General features: G+C 27.3%; 1 protein-coding gene and 1 long non-coding RNA gene across 3 annotated transcripts; both read right to left on the bottom strand.

Moving 5' to 3' along the window:
• Positions 1–6824: 6824 nt before the first annotated feature.
• Positions 6825–11218, bottom strand: LOC109807598 (uncharacterized). 2 transcript variants are annotated; one of them, XR_014433772.1, is made up of 5 exons: positions 10748–11218; positions 10510–10565; positions 8305–8409; positions 7085–7369; positions 6825–6999 (listed from the first exon to the last, which is right to left on the bottom strand). It is a non-coding gene; the product is annotated as an uncharacterized LOC109807598 (long non-coding RNA). The 2 variants fall into 2 exon arrangements; XR_002240478.3 differs by lacking the exon at positions 8305–8409 and having other exon boundaries at positions 10748–11214.
• Positions 11219–12339: 1121 nt separating this feature from the next.
• On the bottom strand, positions 12340–14002 carry LOC109809452 (gibberellin 3-beta-dioxygenase 3). The gene is made up of 2 exons (XM_020372776.3): positions 13339–14002; positions 12340–13255 (listed from the first exon to the last, which is right to left on the bottom strand). Exons 1-2 carry the CDS (start codon positions 13800–13802, stop codon positions 12661–12663), a joined length of 1059 nt encoding a protein of 352 aa, XP_020228365.1. The 5' UTR covers positions 13803–14002; the 3' UTR covers positions 12340–12660.
• Positions 14003–17723: the final 3721 nt, after the last annotated feature.

Below are 17723 nucleotides of genomic sequence, written 5' to 3'. Positions count from 1 at the left end.
AATGCAATGCAGATTGTATGCTTTATATTTAATCACTAAGGCATGCTAAGGTACGTGAAAGTCAAATATGCATGCATATGGTGGTGCATGTTTTTAACACGAACACAATTATGCTCTTTATTTTCAGCGCTTCTAACTTATATCAACATATAAACCAGAAACTAGTCTGTTGGTCCGGTTGATGTGGCCAAAGTTGGATGGCATGCTCTGCCGGAGAGTCTATCATTGTGAAACCTTCAACCCGCGAGAACTTAGAGAAGTATCTTTGAATGCGAGGTTTCTGCTGAGCTGATAAGTTAAATAACCGAAGTGTTTCCTTCAAGAGGCTCATGGGGAGTGCCATGATTGATGACTTGGAACGCACTCCATTTCTGACATGCTTCTCCAATCAGCCATTGCCCATTTGGCATTTGGGTCAGAGAGGTCTATGAGGGGCATGGATTCGACTAATGTGTGTGGTTCCACCATCTCCCATTTGTGAGAATCGGGCACGTTAGGGCGCACTGCATGTTGAAGTCCAATGGAACTTTGTGGTTGAGGTGGTTGGGGTTGTTCTTGTACGAGTTTGAGAGTGAATCCATTCTTCAAAACCTAAATTAGACACACTTGCCACTAAACAGGACATGCTCTACTCTCTTGCGGTGTGTCTATATATATACAAGATGCTGGCTAGTTTACCATTACCAAGGTCCTAAGATAAGAGATTATTAAATAATTTAAAAGATTCATTTCTCAGTGAATTAACAATTGAAATTTTGATTCAATTGATTAAATTAATCAATTATTTAATTTAAAAATTAATTTTAAATTTTTTTTTTTATCTTTCTTTTCTATGTATTTTTTTTTATTAAACCAAACATTCTTATTTTTAATGTACTTTTCTCTTCTCTATTTTCATCTATTTCTATCAATCCTACCAAACATGTTCTATCTGACAGTATTCAAAATTTTAGTTTATAACCAAAAAATAACACAATTGTATGTGAGATTATATACTTAAACGCAACCATGCAATTCTGTACTTAAAAAAAGAGAAATTAATTATAAGCATTCTGACATGTGTTTGAGATGTAAAATTCTATGATAATTTCTATTTTCCAGAAAAAAGAAAATAATATATCCACAATTATCGGTCGAGATATAATCGGTTAAGAAAAAAAAGTCTGGTTCAACTGTGTCTCAGAGCTTCTCTTGGATCTTTTGTCGACCTCATTACATTAATTTTGTTTTTTTCTGATATATATGTCATGTAATTTATCTGTAGTGGTAATGCAGAATATAATAAACCTCCACATACTATATTCATGCAGCGAGCGCAATAGTATACAAACTAAAAATAGGACCGTGTCAGTCATTAACTCGATTAAAGACGATCAGATCTTACATATATAAGAGACAGGACGCAGTTAAAAAAAAGAAAAAGAAAAAAGAAGACAATATCAGATAAATCCTCGTACCTTGTCTGATATAATATAAAATATCTATATATGCGATAAAATTGTCTGTATTAGATGATTTACACAGAATATGCTAGTTAATAAATACCTGATGAGAAATAAAAAAAAGAGAGTATAATATAAGTGGTACTTAAATCTCTATGATATATTTTTTTTAAAGTTAATTATTAAATATTAAAAAATTATTATATATGTTGTGGAGATGAAGTCACTACAAAAATGTTTCAGATTAGAGTCGACAAAAACTGACTCTAAATAATAAAAATTGACATAATATTATTGGTTATTCGTCAATTTTTAATTGATGTTAAATAAGTTGACACAATTTTTTTATATCGGTTAAGTCATCGGTAACAAATTTATTTATTTTAATTTTTTATTATCGGTTAAGCCGACACTATGTTGAAACAAAATTTATTTTATTTTTTTCTTTATCTTCTTTTTCCAACTTATCATTTATTCATTCGTGTTTTTAATATTCTTGAGACTTGATCTTGGAACCTTGACGTCTTAAGTAAGCTTGATAACTAAGTGCACCATAACACATTATGCATATATAAGATTAAAAAAATTATCTTTATCTTTCTCAAAACACATATATGGTTAAAAAAGTCGATGTTATTTTAAGATATAACGTCGATTTAATTCGACATTAAATTTAAATTAAATTTTGTGTCGAAAAAGTCAACGATTATTTTCGGTAGCTATTTTAGTATTTTGTGATAGTGAGTTAACTTTTTCTCACTTTTCTCCCTAAGCACTAAGGTTATGTTTGAATTTTTTTTTTGGGCTTAAAAGTTATTTGAAAGTTTAAAATTAAAATAAGAGTTTTAAAAATAAAACAGAAATTGTTTGCCAACTTTTATTTTTATATTTTTAGTTTTAAAACTCTTTTTAAGATAAATTTATTTGGTAAAAAAATCAATATTATTTTATACTAATTAATTGCCTCACCTAATATAGAAGAATGTGTTGATAAACATATATTATGTAAAATTAATTTAATTAATATAAATTAGTTTTAATGATGAAAAATAGTAAGGTATTAAAATATATACATTTAAAATTTTAATTTAAAGTATCAAAAAATATTTTATTTAATAAAAGTTACTTTAAATATGATTTACAAATATCTTTTATATATAATATTAATTAAATAAATTTAAGAGTTAAATAACTCATGTATATAGGAGTGATTTGCTTTGCAAAGGAAAAAAATATGTGTAAATGTAGGCAATAAGATATATTTAGGGTGTAAAAAATATTTAATCTTTAAATATATTAGAGAAAAACATGGAACCTAATACCTCATCCATACTATTTAACTCTCACAGTTAAGCAGGCCTTAATAAATATTCCATTGTCAGAAAGATGATGACCGAGTAAAATAATAACACAAAAATTAAGGAATGTGCCTCTTAAATATATAATATTTGGTTCGGATAAATAAAGGAAATAAATTTATTTACTTGATTAAAAATTTAGAAAAAAAATGAAGAGGACAAAATTAAATTTTTCTCTTTTCTAATGAAAAAATTTAAAGCAGGCAAAATTGTTTATAATATTCTTGACTTTAATATTTAAATTGCCATGAGATTACTTTTAAATTCAAAAGTTTCCTAAAATCTTTTGAGACCATTGCACAAAGATCTGCGTCTCATAGTTTCTTCAATTTCACGTCTTAGCAGCCTCGCTTCTTTTTATGGCGATGATTCAGTCCAAGTGCAAGTTTGGCCATTTTTGTTAAATCATACTAAAGCTTTTAAGTATAATGACTACTTGTGCAATATTTAGAGTTGAATGTCACCTGCAATATATTTGAACCAGATTGATGAGATGCATTAATATTGACATTGAGTATATTTTAGTTTTCATAGAAGCTTTTTTTGTTTCGTGGTTATCCTCATCCATTCCATTGTGTGTTTTTTATTAAGGTCTATCTCCATTGTGAATTGAATCATTTGCCTTTGTGTCACGACTCACGAGTCTATTTAGGGGACATGCATTGGTGATCAGATTGATAGCCTACTGTGTCATGACTCTGGTCTTCAGAGTTGGTTGTGACCTCTTGTGGCCCATGGTTACATGCATTGGTTAAATTTGATGGCAAATTTTGTTGTTAATGTTATTCTATAGACCATATTGCTCGTTACTAAGTCAAGTCACAATTTAATGCATTGGAAGAAGAGGAAAGTTAAAAGAAAGCATTTTAATCTATTGGATCATGAACTGCATATACAGAAGCATGGTGAAACTGCGCCCAAGTCTGCAACAGCTTGCATATGTTGCACCTTATCATTTGTTTTCTTAGCTAGGCAACAAATTTAGGATTTTTGCGTAGCATTTAAGTTTTAGTATTTTATTACCAGTAGAATAAAGACAATATATCTGCAACTATACTTATCTGTACAAGATGGGGTCAATTTATCCTTAATGCAAGATCAACTTCTATTACTCTAAGAATTATTAAGATAATATCATTTTAGAATTTAAAATTTGAGCCATTTAATACACGAATAAATTTGACATTAGCCGTAATATTTGAGAATAACATATAAAATGTACACATATAATTCTCAAAAATATAATAATTAAAAATTAAATTTAAATATATTCAAGATATCGATAATATATTAATATTTTATCTTTAGAAAATTTTTTAATTATTCAATGATACCTTATTAATACGGTAATAAAACTAAAAATAAAAACATGTCAAATAATTAACCTAGACTAATTTAATACTCACACAAAACTGAATAATTACTATGCATTTATATCATCACAAGTGTACATGCAATTATGTAAAATACCATCATTCCTTAGGATTAACTAGTACACACATAAGTTACAAGGTCAAAATTTTTTATATTTTAAAATAAACTAATTTTCACAAGAAAAATCACTTTGGTTATATTATTTCAATTAATTAATCTTAAAAATTTATAAACCTTTTTTAGTATTTGAATTAAAAATTTAAAAACCGAATACAAATTATCATATAAAATAATTACAAATATTATAAAACTAAAAGAAAAAATACTTCAGCTATTCCTTTTCATTTACTTACGTACAAGAATCAACAATTTTCATTGCTAAACAAGTAATGAATACGATACATTAATTCCAACTTTCCTTTAATTATATCTACAAATATTACCGTGTGTTTATATATAATATTAAATTGATTATAAAATCAATTATTATTGCAATAATGCAAATATATCAAACCAAATGGCTTTTTAATTTAATATGCAATTAATATATCATTTTAAAACCAAATGAATTTTCAATTTAAAATCAAATGAATTCTCAATTTAAACACAATATAACAAATTGAAACCAACAAATAATAATAATAGTAATAATAATTAATAATTTAACAAAAAAGAATCCAAAAGAATAATATAATCAATAGCGAATCAATGCATTCATAGTATTCATTAGTTGCGAATCAAATATATTGTAGAAATAAGTCTTATTCCACTAATAAAATAAATAGGATTTCAATATTGTTACAAGTGAATAGAATACTGAAATAGTCATATATATACATGAATTTTCTTTTAACCGAAAACACATCATAAATATATATAATACTATTATGAAGAAGCATGTCTAAAAAGTTCCTAATGATCAAACATGATAAAACTCTGATACTAGTTATTGAAACCAAACTTAAGCCTTTGATAAAGACTATCATTTGTATAAAACACATAATTTATCATGTTAATCACTAGAAATAACACTACAAGAAATGTTACATATAGTGACATATAAAAAGTGTCACTATAGGTACAATATATGTATGTATATGTCTATTTGACATATAGTTACATACAATTTTAGTGTTAATTTTGAATGAGATTTAACAACATGTTTTGTGTGTCACTATAGTCTATACCCACACTTTTTAATAATCTACCAACATATATTGTAGTTATTGTGTAGGTAAAAGTAATTTTTAGTGACATGTATAGTGTCACTATATGGTGTGTGTCACTATATGACAATTTTATTGTAGTGTAATAAGTAAAAACATATTTGAACTCATGATAATAAGAGAGCGATGTAATTTGGTCTTTCAAATCAATATGTACTCTCTTGAGAAAACCTTTTAGTTATCCTTATGTCTCTCTCTCTCTAATAACGGGATGCTAGAAAAGAAAAGAACATTGTGTGATCTAAAAACCCAACCTATTTACACTACAAGAAAAATGACTTATGCCTACACACAAAAAATGTCACTAAAAATCTAAATTCTATAGGTAAAGGTATCATGGACTTTGACCTATAAACATTGAAGTTGTCAACTTTGAGGTGACATATAGCTACAACTAATAGCCTATCACTATAAGTTTTACCTACAAACATAATTTTACCTACAACTACATTTGATTGTCACTATAAGAGCTACCTACAATTTGCAATATGCGTGAGTAAAAATCATTGACTTATATTTACACTCCCTACTATAGGTAAATACCATTAAGTTGTACTTATATGTTATGAATGTAGGTAAAAGTCATTAACTTATTCTTACATGCTCTGACTATAGGTAAAAATATTTTTTATTTTATTTATTTATTATTATTATTGTACCTATATATATATATATATATATATATATATATATATATCTTATAGAGATCGAATATGTGTACTCTATATGAAGTGTAGTTCAAATTTTATTATTATCTTGTATACAAAAAATGACATTAAAGTATAAAAAAAAAGTCAAATTTCATTAACTGATATATTGATATATTTAATTTAATATTTTGTTCTTGCTAAATTTCATTAAATAATAAAAACTATATATACAAAACATAAAAAAAAGGAAAAGATAAGTAGATGACTTGACAAAAGTTGTTTTTTGATCTATATTAAAATAACATGAAAATTTTTACTTATTCACATACTAGTCTAATATGGAGATTCTATATCAGTGTCAACAACCAGTAATTGTTATCATGTTATTCTAAACATCATGTTTGTATTATATTTCAAGTATCATTGTTCATAGAGCTAGACATATAAGTATCCAAACTATGTTATAAAAATGACAAATTCATGATGTTAAAGTTGCTAATTAGAAATAAAAAAAGGAAAACATATTGCATTGATAAATAATTACAAGAATATATTGTTATTCTAACTAACATAGAAATATAATTATACCCTATTTATAATATTACTATAATTACATTATTTCAACAGGCATAATCATACAAAATAATTACCCGTATTAAAAAAGTAATCAATGATTACGTTACATTATATCCCAATACTTATATATATATATATATATATATATATATATATATATATATATATATATATATATATATATATATAAGCCTTCTATTCATCCAATCATTATAATAACAGAAAAGAAAAAAAAGATTGTTGTCAATATGAAGTATCAAAAATTTAATTATTTGAATTTCAATTAACTCACCTATATCAACTTTTCTCATTTGGGGTCTCTTGTAGTTTGATGATTTTCACTAATAGAATCATTTGAAACATTTGTAGGTACCTAAATGAGAAAAAAAGATTTTTTTAATTTATAAAAAGCTATATCATTTGAGTTATTAAATAAATTGCATTATAAAAATTCATACCTCTTCAGCTACAGCTTGTAAAACTTGATTAATCTGTGGATCATCTACAAACCGTGATTGAAGGACAACAACAAGATTTCCAAGCAAATTCTCTAATTTTTGAATTCTATTGTCTATGGTAGAGCTTTGGTATGAACTTCCATGTCGTGGAAGCTTTCCAAGACAACGCACTCGTCCTCTTTTTTCAGGTCCTTTAACTTTTGAGTATATATCATTTTTCCAATTGGTAGTATCTTGAGTGGTTTGTGAACTTTCTACCTCAATCATATGCTTCTTCAACTCATCCTACATAAGAAAACAATAAAAAAATTATAAAAATTTTTGTCCTAATTTATTGTACAACTCTTTTTGATGTTTTCACAACTTTTCCAAAATAATAGACTCTGGTATTTTATTGCTAAGAATTTTTGTATGTACTACTTTTATGCATACTCATGAGCCAAATCAAAGTAAACTTGAACCTGGAACAAAAAAGTATGTGTATTGGCTATGCTCCCAACCAAAAATGATATAGATGCTTTGATCCTATTTCCAAGAAAACCTGTGTGTCTATGGATGTTACTTTTTTTTAAAAAAGACTCCTTTTTCCAAAATCATCTTCACGGGAGAGAAAAAAGGAAGATGCTATCCAATATTTTTAAACCTCAGATTTTCCTATCTTACAAACTTTACAAAATTCAGATTCATTAACTTTTGATTCCATACAAAATTCAGATTCAGATACTCAAGACTGCCATGAATCTAATGAATCATCCTATCTCAAATTTTGTCCAACCTGTTCAAACTATAGTTGACTCTGTCCATGATGATTTTGACCTTCCTATTGCTATTAGAAAGGGTATTAGATCATGTACAAAACATCCAATATCAAATTTTGTCTCTTATGAAAAGTTATCCCCCTCATTTCAGGTTTTACTTCACAACTGACGAAAACAGAAATTCTGAAAGATATGCAGGCTGCTCTGAGGGTTTCTAAATGGAACATACAATATTTGTGAAATAGTCAACTCATCCAATATTTGAAATTTGATACAACCAATTTTCATATTTTATAGTACTTGCCAAAATTTATATAATTCAAGTACAAGAATTTTAGACAAAACTAGTGATCAACTATAATAAATTGTCATGAAAATGGTGGTCAAATAAACATGTCACTGAACTAAAAACAATAGTTTCGATATTAAACACAAAAGCAATATACCAAATAAAATTCTTACAATTACAGTAACAACTTTTTCTATAACAATGCTTCCATTTTGTCGGGTTCGAGTGTTTATATAAATTTGTGCTCGAGCAGGTTGCACTCCTTTAGCCTTTATTGTCTAACATTAGTCACAAAAATATCAACCATTATATTTCCAATTACTAATTTTTAAAAGATGAAAAGAAATATTATCAAAAGAGACAAACCATCTCATGAACTAGTCTCAAAAGACTCTTAGTTCCCATGCAGTGTAAGTCTTCATACTTGCTACCTAGAGTTAGTTAAAAACTATCATATATAAAAGTTGAAAACACAAGATATGACATCACTAATAGTTCAGCAACTTAATCAACTTTTTGTATTGCAAACTTAACTTTTTTACTTGGCCATCTTATAAATGACTTCGTTATTTCGTTCAGTTTTAAGGAAGGCCAACACTTACACGTTCTATTTATTCTTAAGTACATTTTTGCTTCAAAAGGTTAAATTCCATTTTCAATAATATCAAATTCATAATTTTAGTTTTCGGATGTTTCCACAATAATATCCTATATAGAAACATGTTGTGCATCACAAATGCTCATGCTCATGTGCTTACTCAAGTAGAAATTAACCTTCCCTTATATATGATTATATAATTAATTGCAAATAAGCTAGAACATGATCATTTTTGGCTAATTTCCTAACTAGTATATATGTGCATGCAGGGTGGTGATTCAAATATTGTAAGAGCAGCAAAAGAAGGGGCAGTGAAAGCAAGAGAGGTGGTGGAGAATGTGGGAGAGAAGGCTAAGGAAAAAGTAGAGACAACTTTGAATGCAGCAAAGAATAGTGAAGAATTGGTGAGAGATTCTTCAACAACCATAATGGCTGAGGCTGATACCAATGTTCATCTATATATCCGATGGTTTTTCCTCTTTTTGTCACTTTAATCTGTTATGGGTCATAGAAGATTGAACAAAATTAAGTTAGCTAATGTTATATATGCTTCATTTTGTTATTGGTTGTATAATAATTTATAAATTTTGCTCACTTTGTTTGGAGATACATAGGAATCCATATTATATAATGTCATTTGAATCCAAAAAATAATAGCTTCTGGTGCCATGTCAAAATGGACCAAAACTTGTTCACCTGTTTATTATAAGTGAAAAGTACTGAAAAATCTGATGTTTTACGGTTTTGGATTACATTTTAAGTCTACATTTTGAAAACAGCCAGGGCCACCCAAACATGGACTCAACTACCATACTCCTACAATATCCACTAGGAACAAATAAAATATCTCAAATCTTCTAAATTTTATATTACTTCATTACATACTTGGAAAAGGCCTAGGAGATTGGAATTGCATACCAATCTTTCAACAAATGATAGGTGTTCAAAATATATATTTCATTCTGGAAACTACAACTGATTAATGGTGATAATTACTTGTGTAAAAAAAGTCTCCGTGGTACTTAGGACAAATTCTGTAGATTGACTGTGAGTATTTCTGCTCGTAACTATATTTTATGTTTCCTATACAAACTATATGCTGAGATTACTTAAATTCGTACAATTTTTTCGTGATTGCAGGCAGCTTCCCTATACTCAAAAGTATCCAGTGAACCCATAGGAACAATATTTAATAGTCTGAAAATGGAATCAAGGCTTTCCTCAGCCAGCTGTTTAAAATAAAGGGAGTTTCTTTTTCATGTTAAACAAATAAAAAAATTACCTTACATCAACTAGGAATTTCTGCATGAAGAATAAAGACTTCAGGGCTTAATGTTAAAAAGCTGAAGAAAATTGTATATAGCAAAATTTTCATCAATGGGAAAGCTAAAATAATGACATGGAAGCATATAGCAAAATTGTATATTCCATCAAAGTTTTCTTTAAAATTGTAGTCATTTAGTATTTTTATAATCACTATTATTATCAACAGATCAATCTGCTGAGTGGGAGATTCACTCCAGCATATTTAAAAAATGAAATCTTAGTTTTACTTTTTTGTATTTTACCTATAAATAAATTCGACGTTATCTTGACTTGCATTTATGATGAGTGTTAATGTGCTATGCAAATAAGATGAGTGTTAACTAATTTTGCTTGAATTTATGATGGTAGAGGAATTCAACTGTGAGGTTGGCACTGATGGTAAAGTTACATGACGATCGACATTCCAATTATAATCTACAGAGGAAGAATCCAAGAGTGAGAAGATATAAAATACCTATTGATAAACTGATGAACGTTCGAATACGAGATTTGTGAGTGCTTCTTCGACATCTGTTAGCAAACTCAGTACCAATAAACAAATCCTACATTAGACTCAAGAAGAAAAAGAGTATGAGATAAAATTTGAAAGTAAAGCGCAATGAAGTAGAGGACTTGGGATTATATGAACCAAAAACCTAGATTAGAAGAAACAAATAAGCTGTAGGAGATATGCAAATTCACGATGAAGAAACCTATGAATAAACAATATTGAAGAAGCATTTGAAGGTTGTCGAGACTTAGAACGGAGACATGATTCGAGACTTAGAACGGAGACATGATTTGAGACTCAGAACAGACACGAGCGAGGAATGGGTGCGGAGGAATGGGTGCGTTTTGGGCTCACTGCCGTATATATAAACTTTTCAATGAAATTATTTATTTTGGGTGCGGAGGAATGATTTGATACATTTTTATTTAATTTATTAATTATTTATTTTTTAAAGATTGGTTATTTAATTCTAATTTTTAATTATATATTTTGTATTGATATTGATTTTCTATGAAATTAATTAGTCTTATATATAATTATTTATTTGTTTTACATGGATTTTTATTTATATTAAATAACTGTAGGTATAAATTTTGTAAATTTTTTACCTACCTAAAATAGTAGTAGGCATAAGTCTTTGAAGGCTTTTACCTACATTGACAATTTGTTGGTAGAAGAACTTTAAGTTGTATTGAGTTTTGCCTACACCAAACAAAAGTGAGTATAGATTTTTGAGTTATATCTACATTAAACATTTGTAGGTAATTTTTTTTTTAGTTTTACCTACACTAATTCAGGTCTATAGGTAAAAGTGTTTGTAGGAATAGGTTTTTTTTTTTTTTTTTTTGTAATGTTATAGACAGTCATAAGGTTGTCTTTTAGTATTTTTATTTTTATCTATCACAAAATAAAATTACTCTTTAGTTACCACACATTAAAGGTTTTATATCTTTTCACATACATAATTGTCCAAATAATTTATATGTTATTAGATCACTTTAATTTAACATAACTTTATGTATTCTTAATATATAATTATTCACATATAAGACTTATGTTGAATTAGGGATCCAACAAGTTCCTCTTGATTTCTTTAAGGAGGCGTTTATTTTGAGACATAATATTGTATTCTTGAGAATTTTATCTCATGAATGTTATTTTGGTAAACGTATTTAGTTACGATTGTTAATTTTAGAAAAAAAATTTATTTAATTAAAAATAAAAAATATGAAATAATGTGGAATAATAAATTGAAAGCTTTAGTTATTGAAAAAAGTAATTTCCATTCCAGTGCGAATATAAGATATCATCCTTCACAATAAGAATGAAAAACATGTAATGTGAAAGTTTTTTATTCCCAAGAATAAAATATACTTGAAAACATCTTTTTATAACCTTCTAACAAACATGAGAATAGATATTCTCACCTCCACATTCTTGAGAATAGAAAAATACTAGTTGATACAACGCATCCTAAGTATCAATTGATTATATATAACACAAAAATATTTTTAAAATAATTAAAACAACATGTATATGTTAATTTTTAACTAAATAAAAAATAATAATATATAAATTAATTAATTTAGTTCGATTGTTTTATATTTTAAATATGTAAATTCGATATTCGAATCGATGAACATCAAATTTAATTAACTTATTTTAGGCTGGACCTGAAAAAAAACTAAATGAAAATTAAATTAATACAGTTAAAATCATATGATTAATCCGATTCAAAGAACACTATAACATGAGGTATGTCGTAAAATAATTATGTTTGGTTGTTTTCAAAATTACACCGAGTTACTCTTAAAAGTAAATTTAAGTAAACGGGGAAATACATGTAACAGATTGGAATGAGAACTTTAAATTTAAATTTACTTGAATTAAAACCATATTTAATGTAAAATCCAAGTAATGGAAGCTTAAGTTTGCAAATCCATATTTAATTAAACACGTATCCAAAGACAAAAGTATTTTGCGAACAACGGCGTCAATTTTCTCGATAAACTTATGGCGAGAATGTACATCGATTTTATTGAGAGGCACAAAGGGTTTTGAAAGGGGTACTGAATAATGTGAATGACAAAAAGATATCATTGAGTTTGAAAGAGCTCACTCAGCTGTAACCTTAATAAACTCAAGTGCTTTGTCGTAATGAACTGATTTGGCATAAATGTATTCCTTCCAAGTGACCGGGGAAAAGAGTGGAGGATCATGATCATCATCATCATCACCGGCCACCTTCATCAACGGTGATATCTTCACATCGGCCGGTGGGCCATACACGTGCGCAACGGAGATTCGGTGTTGTTCATTGTTCACCACCGCTCGATGCAGCACGTTTTTGAATCGACCGTTGGAGAGTACGTGCAGCAAGTCACCGGCATTGACCACAAGTGCACCGGGAACAGGCTGCACCGGAATCCACCCAATTCCGTCTCTAAAGACTTGTAAACCAGTGCAGCCGCTTTGATAAAGAACCGTTAGAAGCGATGTGTCAGTGTGTGGGCCCAGGCCCATCGCCTTCTCCGGCTCCGGACACACCGGGTACGAGTTCAATGAAAGGACAGACTGGGCTTCCTTGCACCCATCTTTGGGCTTTACCCATGTAAGCTCTTCTGGGTTTAATCCCAGTGACTCAAGAATCAGCTCCATCACCCTCCCCGATGATCTCTTCATCTCTTTCTGGCACTCCTCCATTACAGCACTACATCAAAATATGTATCACACTCTCGAAAGCAAAACAATTCAATAATCAATATTAATATATAAGATGAATTGTAGATATACCAGAAAGTAGTTTGCTGGTCCGTTTGATGAGGCCAAAGTTGGGTGGCGTGCTCCATCGGAGATCCTATCATGAAGAAAGATTCAGCCCACAACAACTTTGAACCGTAAGTTGTAGTGCGAGGCATCCCATAGCCGGTGACGCCATCGGGTAGCCGGAGAGCACCAAGTTTCTGATCAGTGGGTAAGTTAAATAATCGAAATGCTTCTTGTTCAACTTTCTTAAAGAGGTTCGTAGGAACGCCGTGATTAGTGACATAGAACACACCCCATTTCTCACATGCTTCTCCTATCAGCGATTTCGCATTTGGATCACAGAGGTCTATCGAGGGCACGGATCCGGATGTGTGTGGTTCCACGTTCTCCCATTTGTGGGAATCGGGTACGGTGTGCACATTCTTGAAGTCCAACGGAACTATGTGGTGGTGGCTGGGTTTATTCTTATACGAGTCTGAGATTGAATTCATTCTTACAAACTTGAATACCACTCGCAACTTTAAACAATACTGCACTCTCTCTTGCACTTCTCTCTATCTTCATTTATAGAACATGCTATTGCTAGGGTTTGTCAAGGTTGCAAGAGAGAGACACACACTTGTGTTGTCTTTTCTTTGCTGGCGGCTACGGATGTAAAAAAATCTGTACCCACGTGTGTATCATAACAGATGTTTTTTTCAGAGGCGTGTGTAGTGTACCATAACATTTCTAATAAGTAAAAAATAATATTGTAAATATATATATTTTGATATATTGATTTTATTGTGTTGAAGTCATTAATATTTTAATTTTTAAGATTGTGTTAAATGTGATTTTGTTGACTTTTCTTATTTTATATAAATTTGTATGAATTTGATTTTATTTAAATTTTATTTAGACTTATAATAGTTAAATATTCTATTTTATTATCTTTTTATTTTGATTTATGTGTAATTGAAATAGTTTATTTTTAACAATTATTATTTGAACTTTAAACTTACATCATTAAATGTTTAAAATTCACTTTTTAAATTCACTTATTGTTGAATTTTAATTTTATAATCTTCAAATTTTTCTTATGCAAATTTGATTTAAATTTTAGTTATAATCTTCAAACTTTTTTTTATGCAGATTTTATTTTACAAATTTTTATTTTTTAAAAGAAAAAATCTTACAAATAACTAAAATGTATGATTAAAATATTTTTAAAATATAATTTTTTAGTAAATATCTGCAAGTACCTACGAATATTCATGAATATTGAAAAAATATGTAAGTATTCACTTAATGCATATTTCCACGAATATAAAGATAGACATGAGGCAAACATTTATTCAACGGAGGGTAGTAGGGAGCTACTACTCATATCCGTTTTGTCCCATTGCCATTCTTACTAGTGTTTGTTGGATAATGTTTACGTATTATCTATATCTATATCTTTTTTTTCAAGTTTAGTTGAGTTAGATTAAGAGGTTCACCAAGGTGGATTCCAAGGTTCTATGAACACTTATAAAGATACTCATGAATTACCCACTAACAAGGTTTTCAGATCGACATAAATCAAATTTACGTCCTATGAGTTTGTTCCTTACTAATTTTGTTGGATATATCTATATCTATATTTATATATCCATAACTAAATATTATTATTAAAGGAAAAATAATATGCTAAAAAAAATTTCCACTCAAATTAATCTACATAATCCGAGCTCACTTTTTTTTTTCTTTTATAACTTTTCAACCTTTTAAAATTCAAGTATTTTTTATTAATTGTAAAACAAATTTACAATTAATTATTTTTTTTACATAACCAAATAGAGACTGTTTTAGTACCTAAAATTCAATATTAATAATTATAACCTTAATATTAAATACAAATATTAATATTTAATAATATTCAACAATAATGAATAACATTAATAAATATATTATTAATAATGGAAATTAATAAATGCACGAAAATAATCTTAAAATTAATATTAATGAATTATTATTCTTGAATACAAAATTTAAATATTAAATTATTAATATATAATACTAATATTTAATATTAATGAATAGTTTATAAATATATAATATTAATATTAACTAATAATAATACGAATTAATAAATATATCCTTATATAGTTAAAAATAGTGTCAATGAATTAATATTAATAAACAGAAATTATTAAATATAAATAAGTATATGTTTATTAGTTATTAATAACTGATATGTTTACGCATGCGATGCACGAGTATTTAATTTAAAATATATTTTGTATAGTAAAAAATACATTAAAAATAAATTATTTTTATTAGTTTAGGGTTTAGATATTTAAAATAATTTTTTTATATTTTAAAATTATTGTTATTTTTATTTATAGGAATAAAAAAAAGTTAATTATATAACATTTATAAATTAATGTATACTATAATAAGTTTAATATATTTTGTGGTCCTATTATAATCAAAATATATATAATAATATTATCATATTCTACACCAAACCTTTGATAAGAAATATTATATTATGAGATCACACAAAATTAATTCATATACATATTTTTATCAAAATGCATTAATTTTTATGCACAACAACACGTAATATATCAACTTTATGTTTTATTCTTCAACACCTCATCTGTAATAATGAAAATATCACTATGATGTCTAAGAGAAAAAGATGAATATATTAATAATAACCTCAAAAAGAATAACTACATTATAAAAAAAAAGTAAAAATATTTAATTAAATGGGAGGTTGCATGCATTTAGCGTAGCATTTGCGACGATAATGTTATTATTTCATTTTAGTAAAATTTAATATATTTAAATGAGTTAATCACCTATACACTACCAGTATAAAGTTTTTTACATTGACAACCAATCAGATCTGTGAATAGTGTCTTTTTTATTTTAATTTATTTAAATGAGCAAATGATATGACACTATTAACAGATCTGATTGGTTGTTAGTGTAAAAAAACTTTACACTAACATTGTATAAGTGATTAACTCTATTTAAATTTATTAAATAGTTTTAGCTATGAAAGGTTTAAATTTATACATTATTAAATATAGAATAGTTTGTTGAAAGAATTTTTCACTCAAAATTACATAGTTCAAACCCACTTTTCTAAAGAAATTTTTAACTTTTAAAAAACCAAATATTTCCCATTAGTTGTAACAATTTTTTTTACAATTAATTACTTTTTGACATTACCAAATAATTATTTTTTTATTAGTTAAAATCCAATATTAATAAATATATCATTAATATTAAATGCTAATACTAATAATTAATAATATTCAATAATAATGAATAAAATTAATAAATATAATATTAATATTAAATATTAATAACGACAATTAATAAATACATGAAAATAATGTTAAAATTAATATTAATGAATTACTATTATTATTATTATTGAATACAAAATTTACATATTAAATTATGAATATACAGTACTAATATTTAATATTAATGAATAAAATTTCATAGGCATATAATACTAGTACTAAATAATAATAGTAATTATTATTATTAAATATATCCGAATACTATTAAAAGTAGTGTCAATGAATTAATATTATAAATTATTAAATATAAATAAGTATATATTTATTAGTTATTAATAACTAACATGTTTATCCATGCGATGAATGAGTATTTGGTTTAAAATATATTTTGTACAATAAAAAATATATTAAATATAAATTATTTTTAATAAATTAGGATTTAGATATTTTAAAGTATGTTTTTTATATTTTAAAATTATTTTTATCTTTATTTATAGAAATTAAAAAAGTTGATTATATAACATTTATAAATTAATATATACTATAATCACTAGTACAAAAATGACTTTTAAAATCGGGGTTTTAAAATTGGTAATAAGGTAGTTGATTTTAAAAGTGACACGGTAGCAATTTTGTAAATAATGGCATTACTTTTAAAATCGGCTACATTATGACCGATTTTAAAAGTCTCTGACGCTACTTTTAAAATCGGCTCTTGAACAGCCGATTTTAAAAGTCTACTTTTAAAATTGGTTATTGTACAACCGATTTTAAAAGTAGCATCAGAGACTTAATCTATGCTATCTCTGCTCCCATTCTCCCCCTAACTCCATTCTCTACTCTTTGGCTTCAATAGTTCATATATTCTTCTCTTTACTCTCTCGGGCTCTCATCTGAAGTGTACAGCTTCTCATTTTCTCGGAAGAATACAACATCAAGGTAACATTCTCGTCTCATGTCTCTTATTTCGTTGTTGCTAGGCGAATTTTGAGTCTGGAATGGCCCCAGAACGGCTCGTTCTACAAGCAGAACGGCCTGTACTATTGGTTTTTATATTCTTTTTGTAGTCTCATAAGCAAAAAGGAAACTATGAGTGCGGATACTATGTAATGAAGACAATGCATACTA

Source organism: Cajanus cajan, chromosome 5 (genome assembly GCF_000230855.2).
Source record: "Cajanus cajan strain Asha chromosome 5, NIPB_CcT2T_4, whole genome shotgun sequence".
NCBI classification, from domain to species: domain Eukaryota; kingdom Viridiplantae; phylum Streptophyta; class Magnoliopsida; order Fabales; family Fabaceae; genus Cajanus; species Cajanus cajan.
Note: the sequence above shows the minus strand (reverse complement) of the source record. Positions and strands in the feature narration are given on the sequence as shown.